The sequence below is a fragment of the Lagopus leucura genome, unplaced genomic scaffold, assembly GCF_019238085.1.
Source record: "Lagopus leucura isolate 7727_CA_CO unplaced genomic scaffold, USGS_WTPT01 Super-Scaffold_100001, whole genome shotgun sequence".
NCBI lineage: Eukaryota > Metazoa > Chordata > Aves > Galliformes > Phasianidae > Lagopus > Lagopus leucura.
In genome coordinates, this window is record NW_024962262.1 from 9,677,595 (window position 1) to 9,694,033 (window position 16,439).

The following is a 16,439-nucleotide window of genomic DNA, read 5'->3' on the forward strand; positions in this document are numbered from 1 at the left end:
GCAGCTACAGAAATCATTCTGGTTTTATTTTGCTATAACAAGACAGCAGATGGTTTGCCCAGGCCCCAGGGAGGTACCACAACTCCTGACACTGAAATGTGTTATAGCTGAGCAGGTTTCTCATTTACAACAATGGCTAAGCTTTCCTGACACTCACACCCCCCTTTCTCTTTGAATTTCATCTTTGAACATTAAAACCAAGGGATCAAAATAAGCAGGACAGCTTCTGATCACTGGAGTTGACCTGAGCTGATTCATGTGCAATGGAGGTGGGCAAATCTTCTCCCAGGCCTGAGACAAGAACCTCTTGTTCATCGTGTTTCTCAGGGTCACATGAACTGACTGCCTTAGATTTAAATAGCAGATCAGAGCAAATGAAGAAAAGCTGCTTGGGAAAGACAGGCACACGTCCAGCTGTAGTTGAGGATGTTCTATGTTTTTTTCCTCCTTTTGTTTTGAAACAGTTTAAACACAATAATGAAATTTTCTGAAACTAATATTAGAGTATCTCCATTTAACAGTAAGTTGGGAACTGCAAGGAATGAGGATCAGTAATATTTTTAAATTAGATCTCTAAATTCTGCCTTCTTAAAAGGTTGGCTTTCTTTGGTTCCATGCTTTGCTCCAAACCTTCAAAACTGGATGTGGAAGTTTTATTCTTCTTTTTCTTGGCTAGTTAAAATTTTAGTTTTTTACTCTGATACATTCAAGACTGGTTTTGTCTGCTTGTTTGTTGATTTTGTTGTTATTTTTGTTTTTCATTATTCTTACATATTGCTCACAAGAAAAAGAGAAAGAAAAGAATCCTCAGGAGACATTTCAGGTTGTTAACTATATTAATAAGTCCAGAAGAATGAAAAAAGTGGTTGAGGTTAAGGTGTGTGTGAAAATCTCTAAGATTCTGACAATAGTAGCTGATCAAAAACCAGCACATCACTGTGGTGGTGTTATAACATCAGTAGTATAATGCAACTATCATTTGACCAAAGAAGCCCCAAAACCATTAGGTCTTACATAGGCTACCTTTGCAACATATTAAACACCAATAAATAGGGTTTTTTGTTTGTCTTGTTTTGATATATCCTTAACAAAATTAGATAACTGAGTGTATCCACTGGGAAAATGAAGGAAGAACCCTTAAGAAAATAACTAAGGTCTTTTGTTTAAACTTCCCAAAAATCTTGACTCCTTAATAAGAAGAGAAATTTCTTGCATATTATCTTTCCTCTTCCAAAGAGAGTGTGTATGTATATGTAGGAGAGTTTAACTGAAGAACATTTAAGAAAGTACAGACAGAAAAAGGTCATTTTTTTATGGCAAAAGCAACTGGAGCCTCTGTTAACATTTTAATTCATGACTTACATTCTGGTAAAGGAAAAAAAATGATTTCAATTTACACTGCAGTTAAGAAGTTACCCTGCTGTTAAGAGGAACTTCACGAATTAGATGTGCACTTCATGGTCTGCTGTTGAAAAAGGATTTCCAAATCTAATTTTCTGTATTGTCAGAAGTGAAATGTTGCCTTTTGTGTTTGTCACAATTCCCCGTAATGCGGCAAAGAGGATATCTCTGCGGTGCTGATTTGTGAAACGTGAAATTATCCTTTGTACCTTTTTGCCCCACAGAGGTGAAAGAGGACAGGAGGAAACTGAAAAAAGAACTTGGTCTTGTTAGTATTTTAGCAGAGTAAGGAGGAAAAGGAGTTTTGGAAGAACTTAGAGCCAAAGAACAAACCTACTGCTAGCAGTCACAACACTGTGGAAACCTACAAAGCTCAGACAAACTCACTGAAAGGAGAGCAAGTCCACCTCCCCAAGTTAAGGCTGGCTAGTCTCTTCTTGCTGCATATATCTCAACCCCAGACTGTTGTATTGAACTCTGGGTCAGCTGGAGAATCAATAACGTTCCCAATGAGTAAATATAAAAGGACTTTGCCTTAAGAGAAAGGGCAGGCATGAAAGCTATTTTAGGACGGCTTTCATGTGTTTTCTCTTACAAGCATGTGTAGGCTTTCAATGAGAGATTTTAATTTTATCACCCTCTGTTATATATATGCATGTGGTAACTACAATCCCAGGCAATCTGAAGAATCTATGGCACAAGAGAAGCAGTAAAATGATCATCTTATACAAACTCCAGAAAGTATAAATAAAACAAAAATAATTTTAAGACTAGTTGTATAAATAATTGTGAGACTGTCCTTGCTCTCAAGTGTTAGAGAGTGATAAAATCCCTATTAAATTGTAGCAGCTTATAGCAGTTTCTATTTTGGAGCAAAAAAAAATGACTTTGATGATAGTCATACCTCACAAGGGAGAAAAAAGTGTGCAAATCCCATTTAAAAAGTGAAATCAAAATGAATAGATTTTACAAAGCCCCCTTTAAAAGCAATCCATGAAAATGTCTCTGTGTGAGTTCACATGCGGCAGAGCATAACTGCAGCCACCACAGCAAAGAGCTGTTTGTATAGCTGTACAAACAGACCTTTCTCTGCTGACAAACAAGCCAGCCCAGACAATGAAATCTCTGACAGAGACAAGAACTTCAGTGAGATTTTGGTGTGAATGCACAGCTCCTTTGACTTCAGAGGTGACACATCTCTGCTGGCCATCTTACAGACTTCTGCACCTGGTGTTGTTTCACCTAGGAGATATCCTTGTGTTTTTCCCAAGGAAAAGCCACGCAGCTTGAAGATGTTAATTTTTTTTATTGTCTCATTTTGTTATTTGTCTTGAACAAAAATAAGGATTCGCTCACACTCATTCTGTGTCCTGTTCTTGTGACTGAGGCTATTCAGTGCTTACATTACTTCTGACCACATATGGCAAGGAGCCATATCATGCTCCTACTCAACTTCTGCAGCTTTTAGCTAACTTCTCCCATCATCTTCTCTTCATCATGTAACAGTGAGAATTGTTTACTTTGCCAGCCAGTTCTTAGCAAACCTCTTCTATTCTGTAAGAAGACCAAGAGCTCTGTTCCCAAGAGAATTTTTCCACAAAACTTGCCTTTTTCCTCAGCACAGATGCTCTCTGTGGTGGAAATCTCTGCTCTTCTTTGTCAGTTTGCTTGAGTCTGGTATGCCAGAGCCCTCAGAGGAAATTGTGTGATTTTGGCACGGAGCTGAATCAGATATAGCAATGCGCAACTGCAGTGGGAATGAGAGGGTGGGGAAGGAAAGCAAAGTGAAGATAACTTTGTCTGAGCAGTTCCTACTTATGATATCCTGTAAACATCTCCCAGAGGGCTTAAGTTTGGGCCCTGAGGACACTTGGGTACCTTTCCATATCTTCTCACTGTTGCCTGACAGCAAAGATCAGAGCGGAAGCCAGAAGAGCATCTGGAGAGCTCACGGTGGACTTCTGGGCTGCAGAAATAAATTTTCTCTTTTTCCTCTAATTTCTTCAGGATTGCTAACTCAGATGGCTGTAAGCAAATCTTCCTCACCCTAATCCATATCTTCTGACTTTTTTCTTTTTCTTCTTTTTAATCTAGGACATAAATCCTGTTTTTCCACTGTAAGATAGCTCAATTAAGCCAACAACTAAATGACATTAAGACAAAGATATTGCAATACTTACTGGCCTATTTTCAATACTGGGATGCTATTCAGTTGACCCTAGTAAATGTCATTACAATGTTGCTAACAAGGCAACATTTTGGTAGAAATAAAGAAACTGAAGGAAATGCGGAGCAAAACCTTAGACAGGCTTCTGTCTAATCGTCTTTTCAGCAACACATGACAGCAGCAAGTGTTATCTCAGCCTTATAAATGGTGTATTTCCACATTTCCTAACTTTATTCTGAGAACCATCAAAGGCTGATAGGCCCTTTTCTGGAGCTTCTTAGTTATCACTCCAACAGTGCCAAAATTTGGCTGTCGTAACCAATGCCCTATGAATAACATGTGCATTAAGTCTCCTACGAACAACATGTGCATTAAGTCTCCCTGCAAACATGAGTCAGGTAGAAAGCTCCTAGAAAGTGGTCAGAAAGTCTGATAACTCATAACATTTCTAACATAGCATTATTTTATACATAATTTCATTGGCATGATGAGAACTGAGTCCCTTTAGAGTAGTAAGCTGAATTAAAGAATTTTCTTTTCTTCTTATAAAAGCTCCGATCCAAGCCTTAGCTCTCAGTGGTGACAGAGTCATGTATTTGCCTTGCCGTATTTATTCCCTGTCAAATTACCTTTGTTCTGTTCCTCAAGAGTAAATCCTATGGAGATGATATGCCTCCTTTTTTTCTTCAGCACTTCGGGACACTGTTGACAATAAGGGAAGCCTTGATGCACTTGGCCAAAAGACCTCCCTGACTCAGCAGCTGTATGACCATGCTAAACCTGTAGAAGTAATAAAGAGAATGTACTAGTAGTCTAGTCATTAGCGTTATCACAAGCTAAATTTTTCTCTTTTGTGTTATTTATACGTTTACTTATTTTTGATGAGCATAACAATTGCTATCTCACTGAACTGTGGGAGAATTCCTATCCCCCACTAATGTACTTTTACCTCTGTCACTGTGCTCTTGCACTGATCTCATAACTTGTTTCAAGAACCAAAGCTTAAAGCATTAATCTGAAATGGAATAATTTACCTGTCCAAACCATAAGTAAATACTTATCAGCTTGAATTGTCTAAAAGCAATAGTTTTTGTTTCCAAGGCAATGCTTGCATGGGCTGAATTTCAGTCTGTTGTCATACCATCTGCTGATGTTAAATGTAAGCCAGAAATACACTTGTTGCTACAGCCACTGGTACTTTCTATGACCATCACTGGACAGAAGGTAATTGTCATCCATTTGTGTTTGATTCAGATGGAACTACCATGCTTCTGAAATACTTGGTGTGATATAGTGAACTGATCTGTTGACATCATACAGCTTGTTCTCTTCCCCTACCTCTTTGTCTTGCTCACGATGGAAAATGTGGACTTGAGGAGTTTCTTATGTTTGAAGAGCAAGGCAAGTTCTCCTAGGCAAAAGATGGGGCAAGGTGAGGGTCCCTTCACCCTCACAGCACAACATGACTGTGAGCCTCCAGTGAGTGTGAATTTCCCTTAAAAATAGAGGTGTGCTGCCTTAGGGCATCTATTGCTAAAAATTAAAGATACCAGCCTAAATGTGGAATGCTAAAGGGCAGTTTAACTCCAGACCTTGTGGGGAACCATGTGATTGTTTCTGGGATTTCAGCTGCCTGCAGATCAGATGGGCATTTTTCCATGTTTCTGAGTCAACAAAATTGTGTTTGGGAAACAACAATCTCTAGGCATGCAAGAATGAGACATGGGGAAAGTTTCAGTTTCTTCTTTTGTCTTTTATCAAAACAGATTCCTGCACAAGCGGTTATGATTCCGGCATGTTTTTCTTCTGTTTTTGAGTATTCCACACTCTGAGATATAATATGTCTTTTGTGCTGTCTGAAATGCCTTCAGCTGATGTGCCATTTTGCATGCTTATGCTAAGAAGAGACTAATTACACTTTGAAAAAACCCTCAGTCCTGACTACAAAGGAAAATTGGACTGACTAGCTTAGTGACATCCATTTTAATCCCATTTAAGTTAAAGGAGTTGATCTGCCATCAAACACAACAGATGGAACTAAGATGTACAGATTTCCACTATAGTTCCTTTTGTGCTATCTAACCAGAAGGAGCCCCCTCAATTCTTTGCTGGACTACAGAAATGCCTGGAGTTAAGCAATAACGTAGAGAAGGAATCTGTCTGTTGCATTTGTCTTCATTTATTATTGCCTTACAACCATTCCTTTAGCCTTGTTTGATTTTGGGTTTGAGTTTGTAGCGTTTCTGAAAACTTTTCTCTTTACATAATGTTTAGTTACTGTAAGGTGTACATACTGAGGGTGGGAAGAGAACGAATGAATAATCAAATGTAAAACTCTGGCCTAGTCCAGAGTGTCTCTCCCCAGGCTATCAATTTGTGCACTGTTAACATGTCCATCATTATTGGTTGTACAGTTTTGAAACTTATTAATAAATAACCAAGATGAATAATGTACTTAGCTGCAATATGCCATTGGCCAACACTTTCAATTTGCAAGCCAAGGGTAGATTGACAGTGGGCTTCTGGTATTTCTGTTTTGCAGATTCTGTGGTTTTACCATGGAAAGACTGGTATTTTTGACAAGCTTTTGCTTGCTGCTAGCCAGTACACAGCAAGAACCTTCGTAAGTATATATTATTATTAACTTTTCATTTATGACAAAGCCTTTGAAACAGAAAGTAGGAAATACATATGGCCTTGAAAGAGAAGGGCAGCACTGAGCTCTGCTGTCTGTGACAGCGACAGAGCCTGAGGGAACAGCATGGAGCTGTGTCAGGGGAGGGGAGCTGGGGGTGAGGGAAAGGGTCTGCAGCACAGGGCGGTGGGCATGGAACAGGCTCCACAGGAAGGAGTTCAAGGAATGTTTGAACAATGCTCTCAGACATATGGTCTGATTTTTGGGTGGTGCTGTGTGGAGGCAGGAGTTGGACTCAATGATCCTTGTGGGTCTCTTTCAATACATGATATTCTATGATTCTACATGAAGATTCGTGAATTCATAATATCAGATATATTACCACATATTGCAGGTGGTTTTTTCTCTCCTGTTGGTAGGGGTTGATCTTTTGTAGGACCTAATTTGTATGATACAGAATTCGGGGATCAATCAGAGAGTATCTGCCTTCTTTTAATATATACTCTAACTAAACTAGGTGACCTCCGCAAGGCTCTTTTAACCTCAACTATTTTGTGATATTGGAACTGACAAGCCTGTTTTCTTTAACAGTCATATTGGTTTTTTGCATCTTGTGTTATTCAAAAAAAGTCTACATATTGGTCAATCTATACCTATGTTATTTTAGATTTCTCATCACTGCCCCAAATGTGGTTCATTTGGGTGCACAGGAGACAGTAACCATTCAAGTTCATGGAGCAAAGAGCCCAGTTCATGTTACTGCCTATTTCAAAGATGAGGTGAAAAATCGGCTTTTATCAGATAGGATCAACTTTAACCTTAACCAAGGGAACAACTACCAAGAGATAAAGAAAATAATGGTAAGTCTGCCATCATAGTGACGTAAATGCTTATCCTGGGTATAAATCATAATGTGTTCTAAAAATGCATTGGAACAGAGATAACATTGATTTCTAGAGTGAAACGAGGAAACATCAATATCAGTAGTGGTAACACTGCTAATCCAAAAAGCTAATAAAGTGATGGCTTTTGCTCTTCTGTGCCTAATCATCAAGCACAAAGTTTTGATGGTGATGAAAGATTTTTTGATCAGAGTGATGAAATTAAATTTTTAAACTTTTTTTTTTTTTTTTTTTTGTCATTCTTCTAGAAATCTATGGCATTTGAAGGGTTGAGTTTTTCTTATTGATTTATTTTTTTCATCTGAGGGACTTGCTTTTCCTCCTGGAAGTGTAGCAGTGTAATCCTTCAACTGTTTTCATGGCTTTATCATTTCCTTGGCCATCATAGGAAGCAGGGGAGTCCTCGAAAAATATGCAGTCTCTCATTCCAAAGAATGTAATTTTTCTGAAGACTGTTGATTAATTCTGCCTTACGACATTTGCTTCAGACACAATTCTTTGACACAATTCTTAACATTCAGTTCAGTAGTACTGATTGGCACTATTTGGTTGGAAACAGCATACAGCAATAGTCAGTTTAGTTCTGTTTACTTGCAAAGCCATGGGTATCCAACCTTTTGGCTTGCCTAGGCCACACTGAGCGAAGAGAAATTGTCAGGATGTTTAGAAATGTATCAAACTACATGAGCTGAAGTTCTGACCTCATGCACAAGATTTAAGCAAAGAAACATATCCAAAATCTGGGGCCCCCAGAACAGGAAAGACGTGGAGCTCTTGGAGAGGGTCCAAAGGAGGGCCACAAAGATGATCAGAGGGCTGGAGCACCTCTCCAAACAGGGGAGGTTTAGGTTAGATATTAGGAGGAAGTTCTTCTCCCAGAGGGTGGTGATGCACTGGAACAGGTTGCCCAAGGAGTTTGTGGATGCCCCATCCCTGGAGGCATTCAAGGCCAGACTGCATGTGGCTCTGGGCAGCCTGGTCTGGTGGTTGGCAACCCTGCACATAGCAGGGGGTTGAAACTAGATGATCATTGTGGTCCTTTTCAACCCAGGCCATTCTGTGATTCTATGATATGAAAACGATATGGTAGCTGGAATTAAACATGCGTGTAGACAGAAGAAAAGTCATTGGGCTTATGTTATTGACATTGGACAGAAAAGGGAGGAATAGATATTAATTCTACTTACAAAGAAATAGTCACTCAATAAGAAAGACACAATTGAGTAACTTCTGTTGAATGATACTTCAGCCAGCTTTGGCCATCAGCCATGTAACTCCAAGATTACCAGGTTTGTGTCTGTTTCTTTCATTATCTTCAGGTCAAGCCAGGAAATCTGCAGCAGGATACATTCAAGAAGACTAAAAATCCACATGTTCTGCTTGTCACTGAAAGCAGGGAGCTTCATAAAGAGGCTGTTCAAAAAATCCACATCCTCCTGTCATCCAAGAAGGGCTACATTTTCATTCAGACGGACAAGCCTATATATACACCAAATTCTAAAGGTTAACATACAAATGCTGCACTTCAGATGTTGAATATAGATGTTACATGGGCATGGTTTAAAAAAGTAATAATGACTTGATCTTATATAATGTAATTCCTTGCCTTTTCCCACAGCTATCTCCATATATACAAACCAGTCCAGATTTTACATTTGTGTTCTGCTGCCAGGGCTTTTGCAGGGTCTGCACTGCATATTAGAACAAGCACATGGAAATGACAGAGGAGCCAGAAAGTCTTTTTCTTCTTACAATGGGAGCCCCTCCAAAAATCTTTCTTGCTCAGAAAATTTCTCTTTCTGAGAAGAGAAAAAAATGTTAGAAGTATTCCTTCTGTTTGCAATGTCAGCACAAAGCATCTTTGCACTTTAAGACCACAACAGTTTTGTTTTTTAATAGTTTAGGTAACTAGCAAGTGAGGGAGGTAAAAACAAATTCTTAAGTGTTACTGTAGACCTTGGCAGCAAAAGGAATAGTAGATGGATGAAGTTATCTATATAGTTTTCAGAAGTGGCTTCAAAATTGTATGAAGTAATGTAAAATTCAAAATATGGAAGACTGTAATTCTTCTTCTTTTTTTTTTTTTTTCTTACACTTCTATTTTTTGAAAAGAAGTATTTTATCCTAAATTCAGATACATACTGGTAGCCAACCAACAATCAATAGAACAAGAGGAAATAGCCTCAAGTTGCACCAGAGGAGGCTTAGATTGGATGTTAGGAATTATTTATTCACTGAAAGGGTTGTGAAGCATTAGAACAGGCAGCCCAGCAGTTGAGTCACCATCCCTGGAGGTATTTAAAAGATACACAGGTGTGAGGTTTAAGGACAAAATCACTGGTAGACTTGCCAGTGATATGTTAACCATTTGAGCTGGTGATCTATAATTTTTAACAACCTAAATTTCTATGACTACAATAATTACTATATAGAAAAGCAATAAGTACGTGAACACATTTTCTTCTTCCATTAACCAGTAAGATACAGGATCTTCATTCTGGACAATGCTATGAGGCCATCAGAAGATACAGTTACAGTTGCTGTGCTTGTGAGTATACAAATACTTTTAATGGGTGCTTCTTCAGCACAGGCATTATGGAAGTCTTTCACAAATAGTCCAAGAGTAAAGCCATGGCGATAGCTCCTCTCTTTTCCTCATCACTATTTACATACTGTGAGATATAATTCATTGTTGGTGCATGGAGGGAGGGGAAAAGCATGAAAATTAAGGTCAGAAAATAGCGCGTCTTCCTTAGGATCAGTATATGACCATGAGTTTCTTTTTTAGTATCTGGTTTACGTTTGCTTGTTTTCACCCTCTCAACAGAATTCAAAAGGAATGGTGGTTATGAAGTCGGAACGGAAAATAAAAGCAGTGTTCAGTGAAAATTTTGATATACCTGACATTGCCGAGTATGTAACAATGCCCTGTGCATTAAAACTGTTCAGATGTCCAAATGTCTTCTTCCTTAGCTTTCCTTTAGGCCCTTCGTCTTCATTTTGTATTAATACAGTATGTTTAGAAACCTTTATTCTTTATTCTCTTCATTAGAAACAATTGAGCAAATGCTTAACCATCTGCCTCAATCATATGAGAAAAGGTTGAGGGAACTTGGCTTGTTTAGGTTGGAGAAGAGAATGTCCGGGGAGATCTTATCATGGCCTTCCGATATGTGAAGGGAGCATATAAACAGGAGGGGGAACGGCTGTTTACGAGGGTGGGTAGTGATAGGACAAGGGGGAATGGTTCTAAACTGAGACAGGGGAGGTTTAGGTTAGATTTTAGGAGGAAGTTTTTCACACAGAGTGGTGATGGGAACAGGTTGCCCAAGGAGGCATTCAAGGCCAGGCTGGATGTGGCTCTGGGCAGCCTGGTCTGGTGGTTGATGACCCTGCACATAGCAGGGGGATTGAAACTAGATGAGCATTGTGGTCCTTTTCAACCCAGGCCATTCTCTGATTCTATGATATGATATGAAAATGACTATATCCAGGAGAGCACTTCCATAAGGATTTAATTTATAAAGTGATTTGAAATGGACTTGAGCTTTTACTTACTTACTGTTCAGTGTGTGTTTTTTTGTGTGCTATCCTGATTTTAACACAGTGAAGATGTGGTATAGGTTATTACCATGAAATGCCTGTTTCTGTAGGTTTATCAGAGGCAATGCATATTACATGCAGTTTGCAAATATACTATCTTGCAGCTCCTCGTAGAAGTCTGATGGAGCGTTACCTAGAAAATTGGGAAGTACTTTTCTAGCTCCTACAGTAAATGAGAAATCCATTAATAGATAGATTTTACATTGAATCATAAAAAGGACAAAACTAGTACTTAGCAGTAACTTAAATACTTTAGCATCACAACATATCGGAGGAATCTTAACTAATTATTTTCTACTAAATCTGAACTTTAGGCCTGGAACTTGGAAAATCAGAGCCTGGTTTCAACAGTACGAAATGTCGAATGCTTCAGCTGAATTTGAAGTTAAAAGATACGGTATGAAAATATTTCATTTGAAATATACATAGGAGGTCGTCGCTACTGAATTAAAGATATACTGCAGTGATTAAATCTGGCTGTAACTAAATACTACTTACTAGATACACAATTCACAACATTTCTGTTTCTCATTGCTATGTCTTTTGTATGGAATGAGAATTCTTTGTGTCCTCTATTTATATTCAGTAAACAAAGAAGCAAACAAATTTTAAAAAGGCAGAATAAAATACCAACTTAATTTTTAAAAATCAACTTCAATTTTATTTCCAAATGATCATTTTGTAGAAAATAAAATAGAAGTATGCTGTTAAAATCAACTATTCTCTCACAGTAGAATGCTGTTTGGAAGTTCGTTAGAGTTGTCACCGTACTCAGAAAAGCTTTCTATAAGGAAAATAAGGGCACCATGGAAAAGCGTAGAAATCCCACAATTTGAAGGAATAAATTACTTGATTTATGTGTGCTAAAATTATGCTACCTTCAAAATTTTTGTATGATATTTCTTCTTAAAAAAAAAAAAAAAAAAAAAAAATCCCTTAGGTTTATATTAAAATCCCAGATTCAGAAATCCATGTCTTTTTCTTTAGCTAGTGGGTACGTAGTGGATAACTAGTAACAGACAAGTGGATATTGCTGCATCCCCTGCAAATGTCTGCAGCCAGGAACAGATAAATGATTGCATCCACAATTAATACTAATACAGCTTTATAGGGGCACCTTACAGAGTGACACAGTTGATGCTGAGGATCTCTTGTCTACACTAAATGCATTTCAGTGTGGGTTTCCTTCAGACTACTTCTAGTCCAGGGCATTGAATGCACAATAGTGGTTGTAGATCGTCTTCTGACTTATTGCCATTGGATAAATCCATTTTGTGTGTTCCTAGACTGCTTCACTAGGTGAAGCAAAGCAGAGTAAGAGAAGATAATCAGGAGATTTGCTTCAGAGTTATGATCCAAAATAAAAGACTAACACAGCTCCATCCTTTTTAGGGAGTGTTGCAACATACCAGGAATTTGAGTTCCCACAGCACATGCCATCATGACCTTACAGTTTTTGTGTTTTATTTTTCATGCAGAACTTCCATCTTTTGAAGTCAAACTGATTCCACTTCAGCCATACTACTCCATCTGGAATGAAAACTTCATATTTGATATCGAGGCAAAGTGAGTGAGCTTAAACTGAGGTCATTTAGAAGGTGGATAGGTAGATAATGAATTTTGCTGCTGCTGCTTCTCCTCGTCATTAACAGTTAACCAAGTTCTGGATTTATTTGAATTTAACTTTATCCTCTTGTACTCTCTGTTTCTGCTTTACTGCTAAATTTTGGTGTTGGTGTAAAGTGCTACATAGATGCAAGTGGTGGTGATCAAAATGAAACAAAATTTTCGGAATGCTTTAGATTTTTAGCAGATGGGTGACAACTTAGAATTCTCTGTGTTGCTAAGAAAGATTCCAGTCAAAATAATAACCAGTTTTTCTTTACAGTTTTTGATTTAAACATTTGGAATCAATCTAAAGCCTCAGATGTTGCTATTCAATGCAATTCAAATAGAAATGGATTGAGGTTTTAAAATGAAATTTTCTAGTATGAAATTTTATAATCCTCAATGTCCAGTGAAGTTTGGAAGTAACAAATTCATTCTTACTTGAGAATAGTGATGTTATGCAGAAATTCCTTTGAATTGAGGTGAATAAATACAGTTAATCAGAGGAGTTCATACAAGCATTGCTATGGATATGTGCATTACTTCATCTCAGTTTGAGTTCAACATGAAACCAGAAAAGCTATTTGAACCACATGAGCAGGCAAAAGAACCATCCCAGGGAAGACTCCTGAGCACTTGAGGTTGGCTGCTGGCTTTTTGGCCAGTGCCTGGCACAGGCTCAGACTCAGCCATTGAACACTCCCCAGATAACTCCCAGAAGCTGTTTAGATGTCAGCACAGAGCAAGGCCCACTCCAGGTCAGCAGTCTGGATATCTGTTTAATTTTATATAATCACTTTATCTCCAGCAGGGTGCAGGGTATAGCTGTGCTGTGTGGTCCCTGGCACTTATCCAAGCACAATACTCATCACGAACCCCAAGTTCTAGTGGGTTTTATTTTCAGTGTAAGCTAATCCCTGGATAGTTTATATAAAGTTGCTCTTCTGCCCACCATCATTCAGGTCTTCACATTTCATGCTGATCCCTCCTTTCCTCAGAGTGTCCTGTGAGAGCAGACAGGTTTCAGCATCAGTCTCCTTTTGTTTGGCTGAGCAAAGTCAGCTCTTCTAGTCTCAGGAACAAGGAATTATCTTGGTTGGAAGAGACCTTCAGTATCACCAAGCCCAGCAACCTACCGAGTCCCATCATTAAACCAGGTCAGTTAGTGCCATATCCACACCTCTTAAATACCTCCAGGGATGCAGACTCCACTACTTCCCAAGGCAGCCTGTTCCAATGCAAACCACACTACCCATGAAGAAATTAACCCTAATATTCAATCTAAGCCTTGCTTGATTTACCTGGCAAGGCCACAGGCTGTTTCCTCGTTGATGTTTCCCATCACTTGTCACCTGAAAAAAATCCAACACCCACCTCACTGCAAGCTCCTTTCATTTAGCTCAGCATCTTCTTCTCCAGTGTGAACAATTACCTCAGCCACTCCTCATAACTCGTTTTCTAGTCCTTTCACCAGATTCACTGCCGTTCACTTGCTCACCTTCATTTTCTTTTATTTATTACTCTTTCTGTTAGTTTTATTCATGATTGTTTGATAACATCAGTGATACCAGATAACTAGAATTCTCTCTTTGTTACCACAGCATTCAATTTTGACTTTATGAAGTGTGCAGTTCCTTGTATACATTTCACTGTTCATTGATGTTGTAATTATTTAAGAGGTAAAATAACTTAATGCTGTTCTTTTGTTTATTGAAAAGGTCCTAGTGATGTTAAAAAGGCCTGCTTAACTTTCATCAGTATCAACAAATCAAATTCATTTAATCGAGCTTGCTACTCTGAACTGGCCATGCATGTAATTAACAAAAAATTATTTGATATATTGACTGTTGTTTCCAGTAGTTGCTAGTTCTGTCATTTTAAGCAGTTTTCATAAGAATTCATTCTCAGTCTTCTGAAAAATTTTAGATTCAGTGATACAGATGAATGCTACTGATCAGGTCAATTTGAAAGTGTCACTGTTTTAATAAAAATAAGCCATTATAGAGCTGAAAAGAAGAATTTCCACAGCAAGAAACAATACTGTGGGAGGTTAGAGTAGGTGATCTTTAAGGGTTTTTCCAACACAAACCATTCCATGATTCTATGATGTGTTGATAAGTCTCATGGGGTGCACTGCATGCTGCTCTGCAGGAGGATGCCAAAGATCCTGTATCTGCCAAGGTCTCCTTGAGTAAGGAGCCTGCTAGGTGAAACAACATACCCTGTCATCTCTCCCCATCATCTGTATGAAAGCTCAGGGATGTTCTGACCAAATATTGCCACAATGCCTGAATGCATATGAGAGATATGAGGTGGAGGGTGTTTACTCTGCCTAATGCAGATATGGACACTTAGCAGATGAGCCTCTAGGTCCTTAGAGGTACTCATGCTTCATGTAGTTCCCGGACACTGCTCAGTTCATTGGTTACCCAATACAAAGGAATCAGCTGTTCATCCAAATTAAACAGACTGGATGCCTCCTTTGCTACCTGAGAAGTGGGTTGGTTGTGTGAGACCTCATGTACCTGTGCCAATAATGTTCTCTTTGGTTTGTAAACAGTACAGAAATTTACTCAAGTATAAATTTAGTCAGATGATGGCTCCTCCGCATGGGATTCTGACAAGTTGATTTGCTACATACATCCATCTAGTGAAATCACTGATTCTTATGGGCCTGTAGCAGTCTTCACGTTTGCATTATCAGTGGGTGGAACTATTTTTCATTTTCAAGGTATCAATTGCAGTCAGTATGCTTACAAGCTTGCCTATTTTATTTTAGCATAAAATTATTAATGTGATTTATGCTTGCTTTTTATCAGTGTAATGATTCATCTCCTCGCTTTTCTTCCTTCCAAAGGCACTCTTATGGAAAAGGGATTGAAGGTATTGCATATGTACGATTTGGAATAATCGATGAAACTGAGAATAAAGTCTTTCTTCCAGGCCTGGAACAACAGCTGTCAGTAAGTACTACTAAAGTTCAGTGGAATTATTCAGATTTATCCCAAGTGAGCTGAATATTGTCAGAATTATATTGAAATATATTGAAATTATTATTGAAATATAAATCCCTGTAGTACAATAGCCATGCAGTGAACTTTTTTGTAATTCTAATGGCAACAAATCAGCAAAGGTAGTCACTGTTTTTGGCTTCTCTTATAGATTCAAAATGGAAAAGGAAGAGTTACTTTAACTACACCACTTCTGGAAGAGAAATTAAAAAAGAATATTTCCACTCTGGAAGGGTTTCATTTATATGTTGCCGTTACTGCTGTAGAAACTGCAAGTGAGTAGATTATGCCTTCACTGATACAGTCTGTAATATTTACACTGAACATTCTCTAGGATGATCTTTCATGTGAGCAACCTTGTACCATATTAAGTAGCTCTGTGAGGATAGCTAACATATTAATTAATTAATTAATAATGTAATTAATTAATAATTTAATTAATGTGGTTTAATTAGTTAATTAAATCATATTAAGAGGCATCAGATGCCTGTATAGAGGCAACTGAATTGCTGCTCCCCTTGTGACCTTGTCTGAGTATTTGCCTCAGCCAGGTCTACTCCATACATGCAGAGTTACGAGCTGAGCGTGGTGCTCTATCTTACTTTGTTCCCCAGCTAGCTGAGCTGTCAGTAGAAAGATGAGACATGTACCACAACCATGGTGTGATGCAGAGTCCTTGTGACTCCTGCTAGTTCTCTTATGCCTTGTCACACTTTCTACACCTAGTGCTACAGTAAGTTATCTTAAGGATTTTCTTGTTTTTACATTGATTGTTGACCATTTCAGCTGTTTCGCTATAAAACTGCTATTGAAAATGCAGTTTCTAAGAGATTATCTTTCCCACATGCCAGCTGGCTAGGAATTGACATCAAATCCTGGCAGACCTCTACTATGGCCCACATAAGGCAGACCCAAAATGGTGACAGGGTAGTTTAAATTCATATTTTGCTATGTTGAAGTCTTAAAAGGTGAGCAAAACAGCAAGGCTGCTCTGGAGATGAGAGAGAGCATTAAGCATCTTAGACATCTCCTGCAGGGCTGAACAGTTTAGCTTATGTGTACAATGTAGTCCAAATAGTATGATTTTGCTATTCATTTAGGATGGTGGCTGA

General features: G+C 38.4%; 1 protein-coding gene across 3 annotated transcripts in view; it reads left to right on the forward strand.

The window, feature by feature from the left end:
- Window positions 1–16,439, forward strand: part of LOC122177774 (complement C4-like) — a 52,598-nt gene that overhangs the window by 4,584 nt on the left and 31,575 nt on the right. For 2 of the 3 annotated variants that reach the window (XM_042867483.1, XM_042867485.1), the window contains exons 1-9: window positions 6,052–6,191; window positions 6,871–7,063; window positions 8,425–8,608; window positions 9,583–9,653; window positions 9,933–10,018; window positions 11,023–11,105; window positions 12,187–12,274; window positions 15,174–15,279; window positions 15,479–15,602. In XM_042867483.1, coding sequence (XP_042723417.1) covers window positions 6,127–6,191; window positions 6,871–7,063; window positions 8,425–8,608; window positions 9,583–9,653; window positions 9,933–10,018; window positions 11,023–11,105; window positions 12,187–12,274; window positions 15,174–15,279; window positions 15,479–15,602 — 1,000 coding nt within the window. In that variant the 5' untranslated portion in view covers window positions 6,052–6,126. Of the gene's footprint in view, window positions 1–6,051; window positions 6,192–6,870; window positions 7,064–8,424; window positions 8,609–9,582; window positions 9,654–9,932; window positions 10,019–11,022; window positions 11,106–12,186; window positions 12,275–15,173; window positions 15,280–15,478; window positions 15,603–16,439 lie in introns of those variants that run through there. The other variant, XM_042867484.1, reaches the window with a different exon arrangement.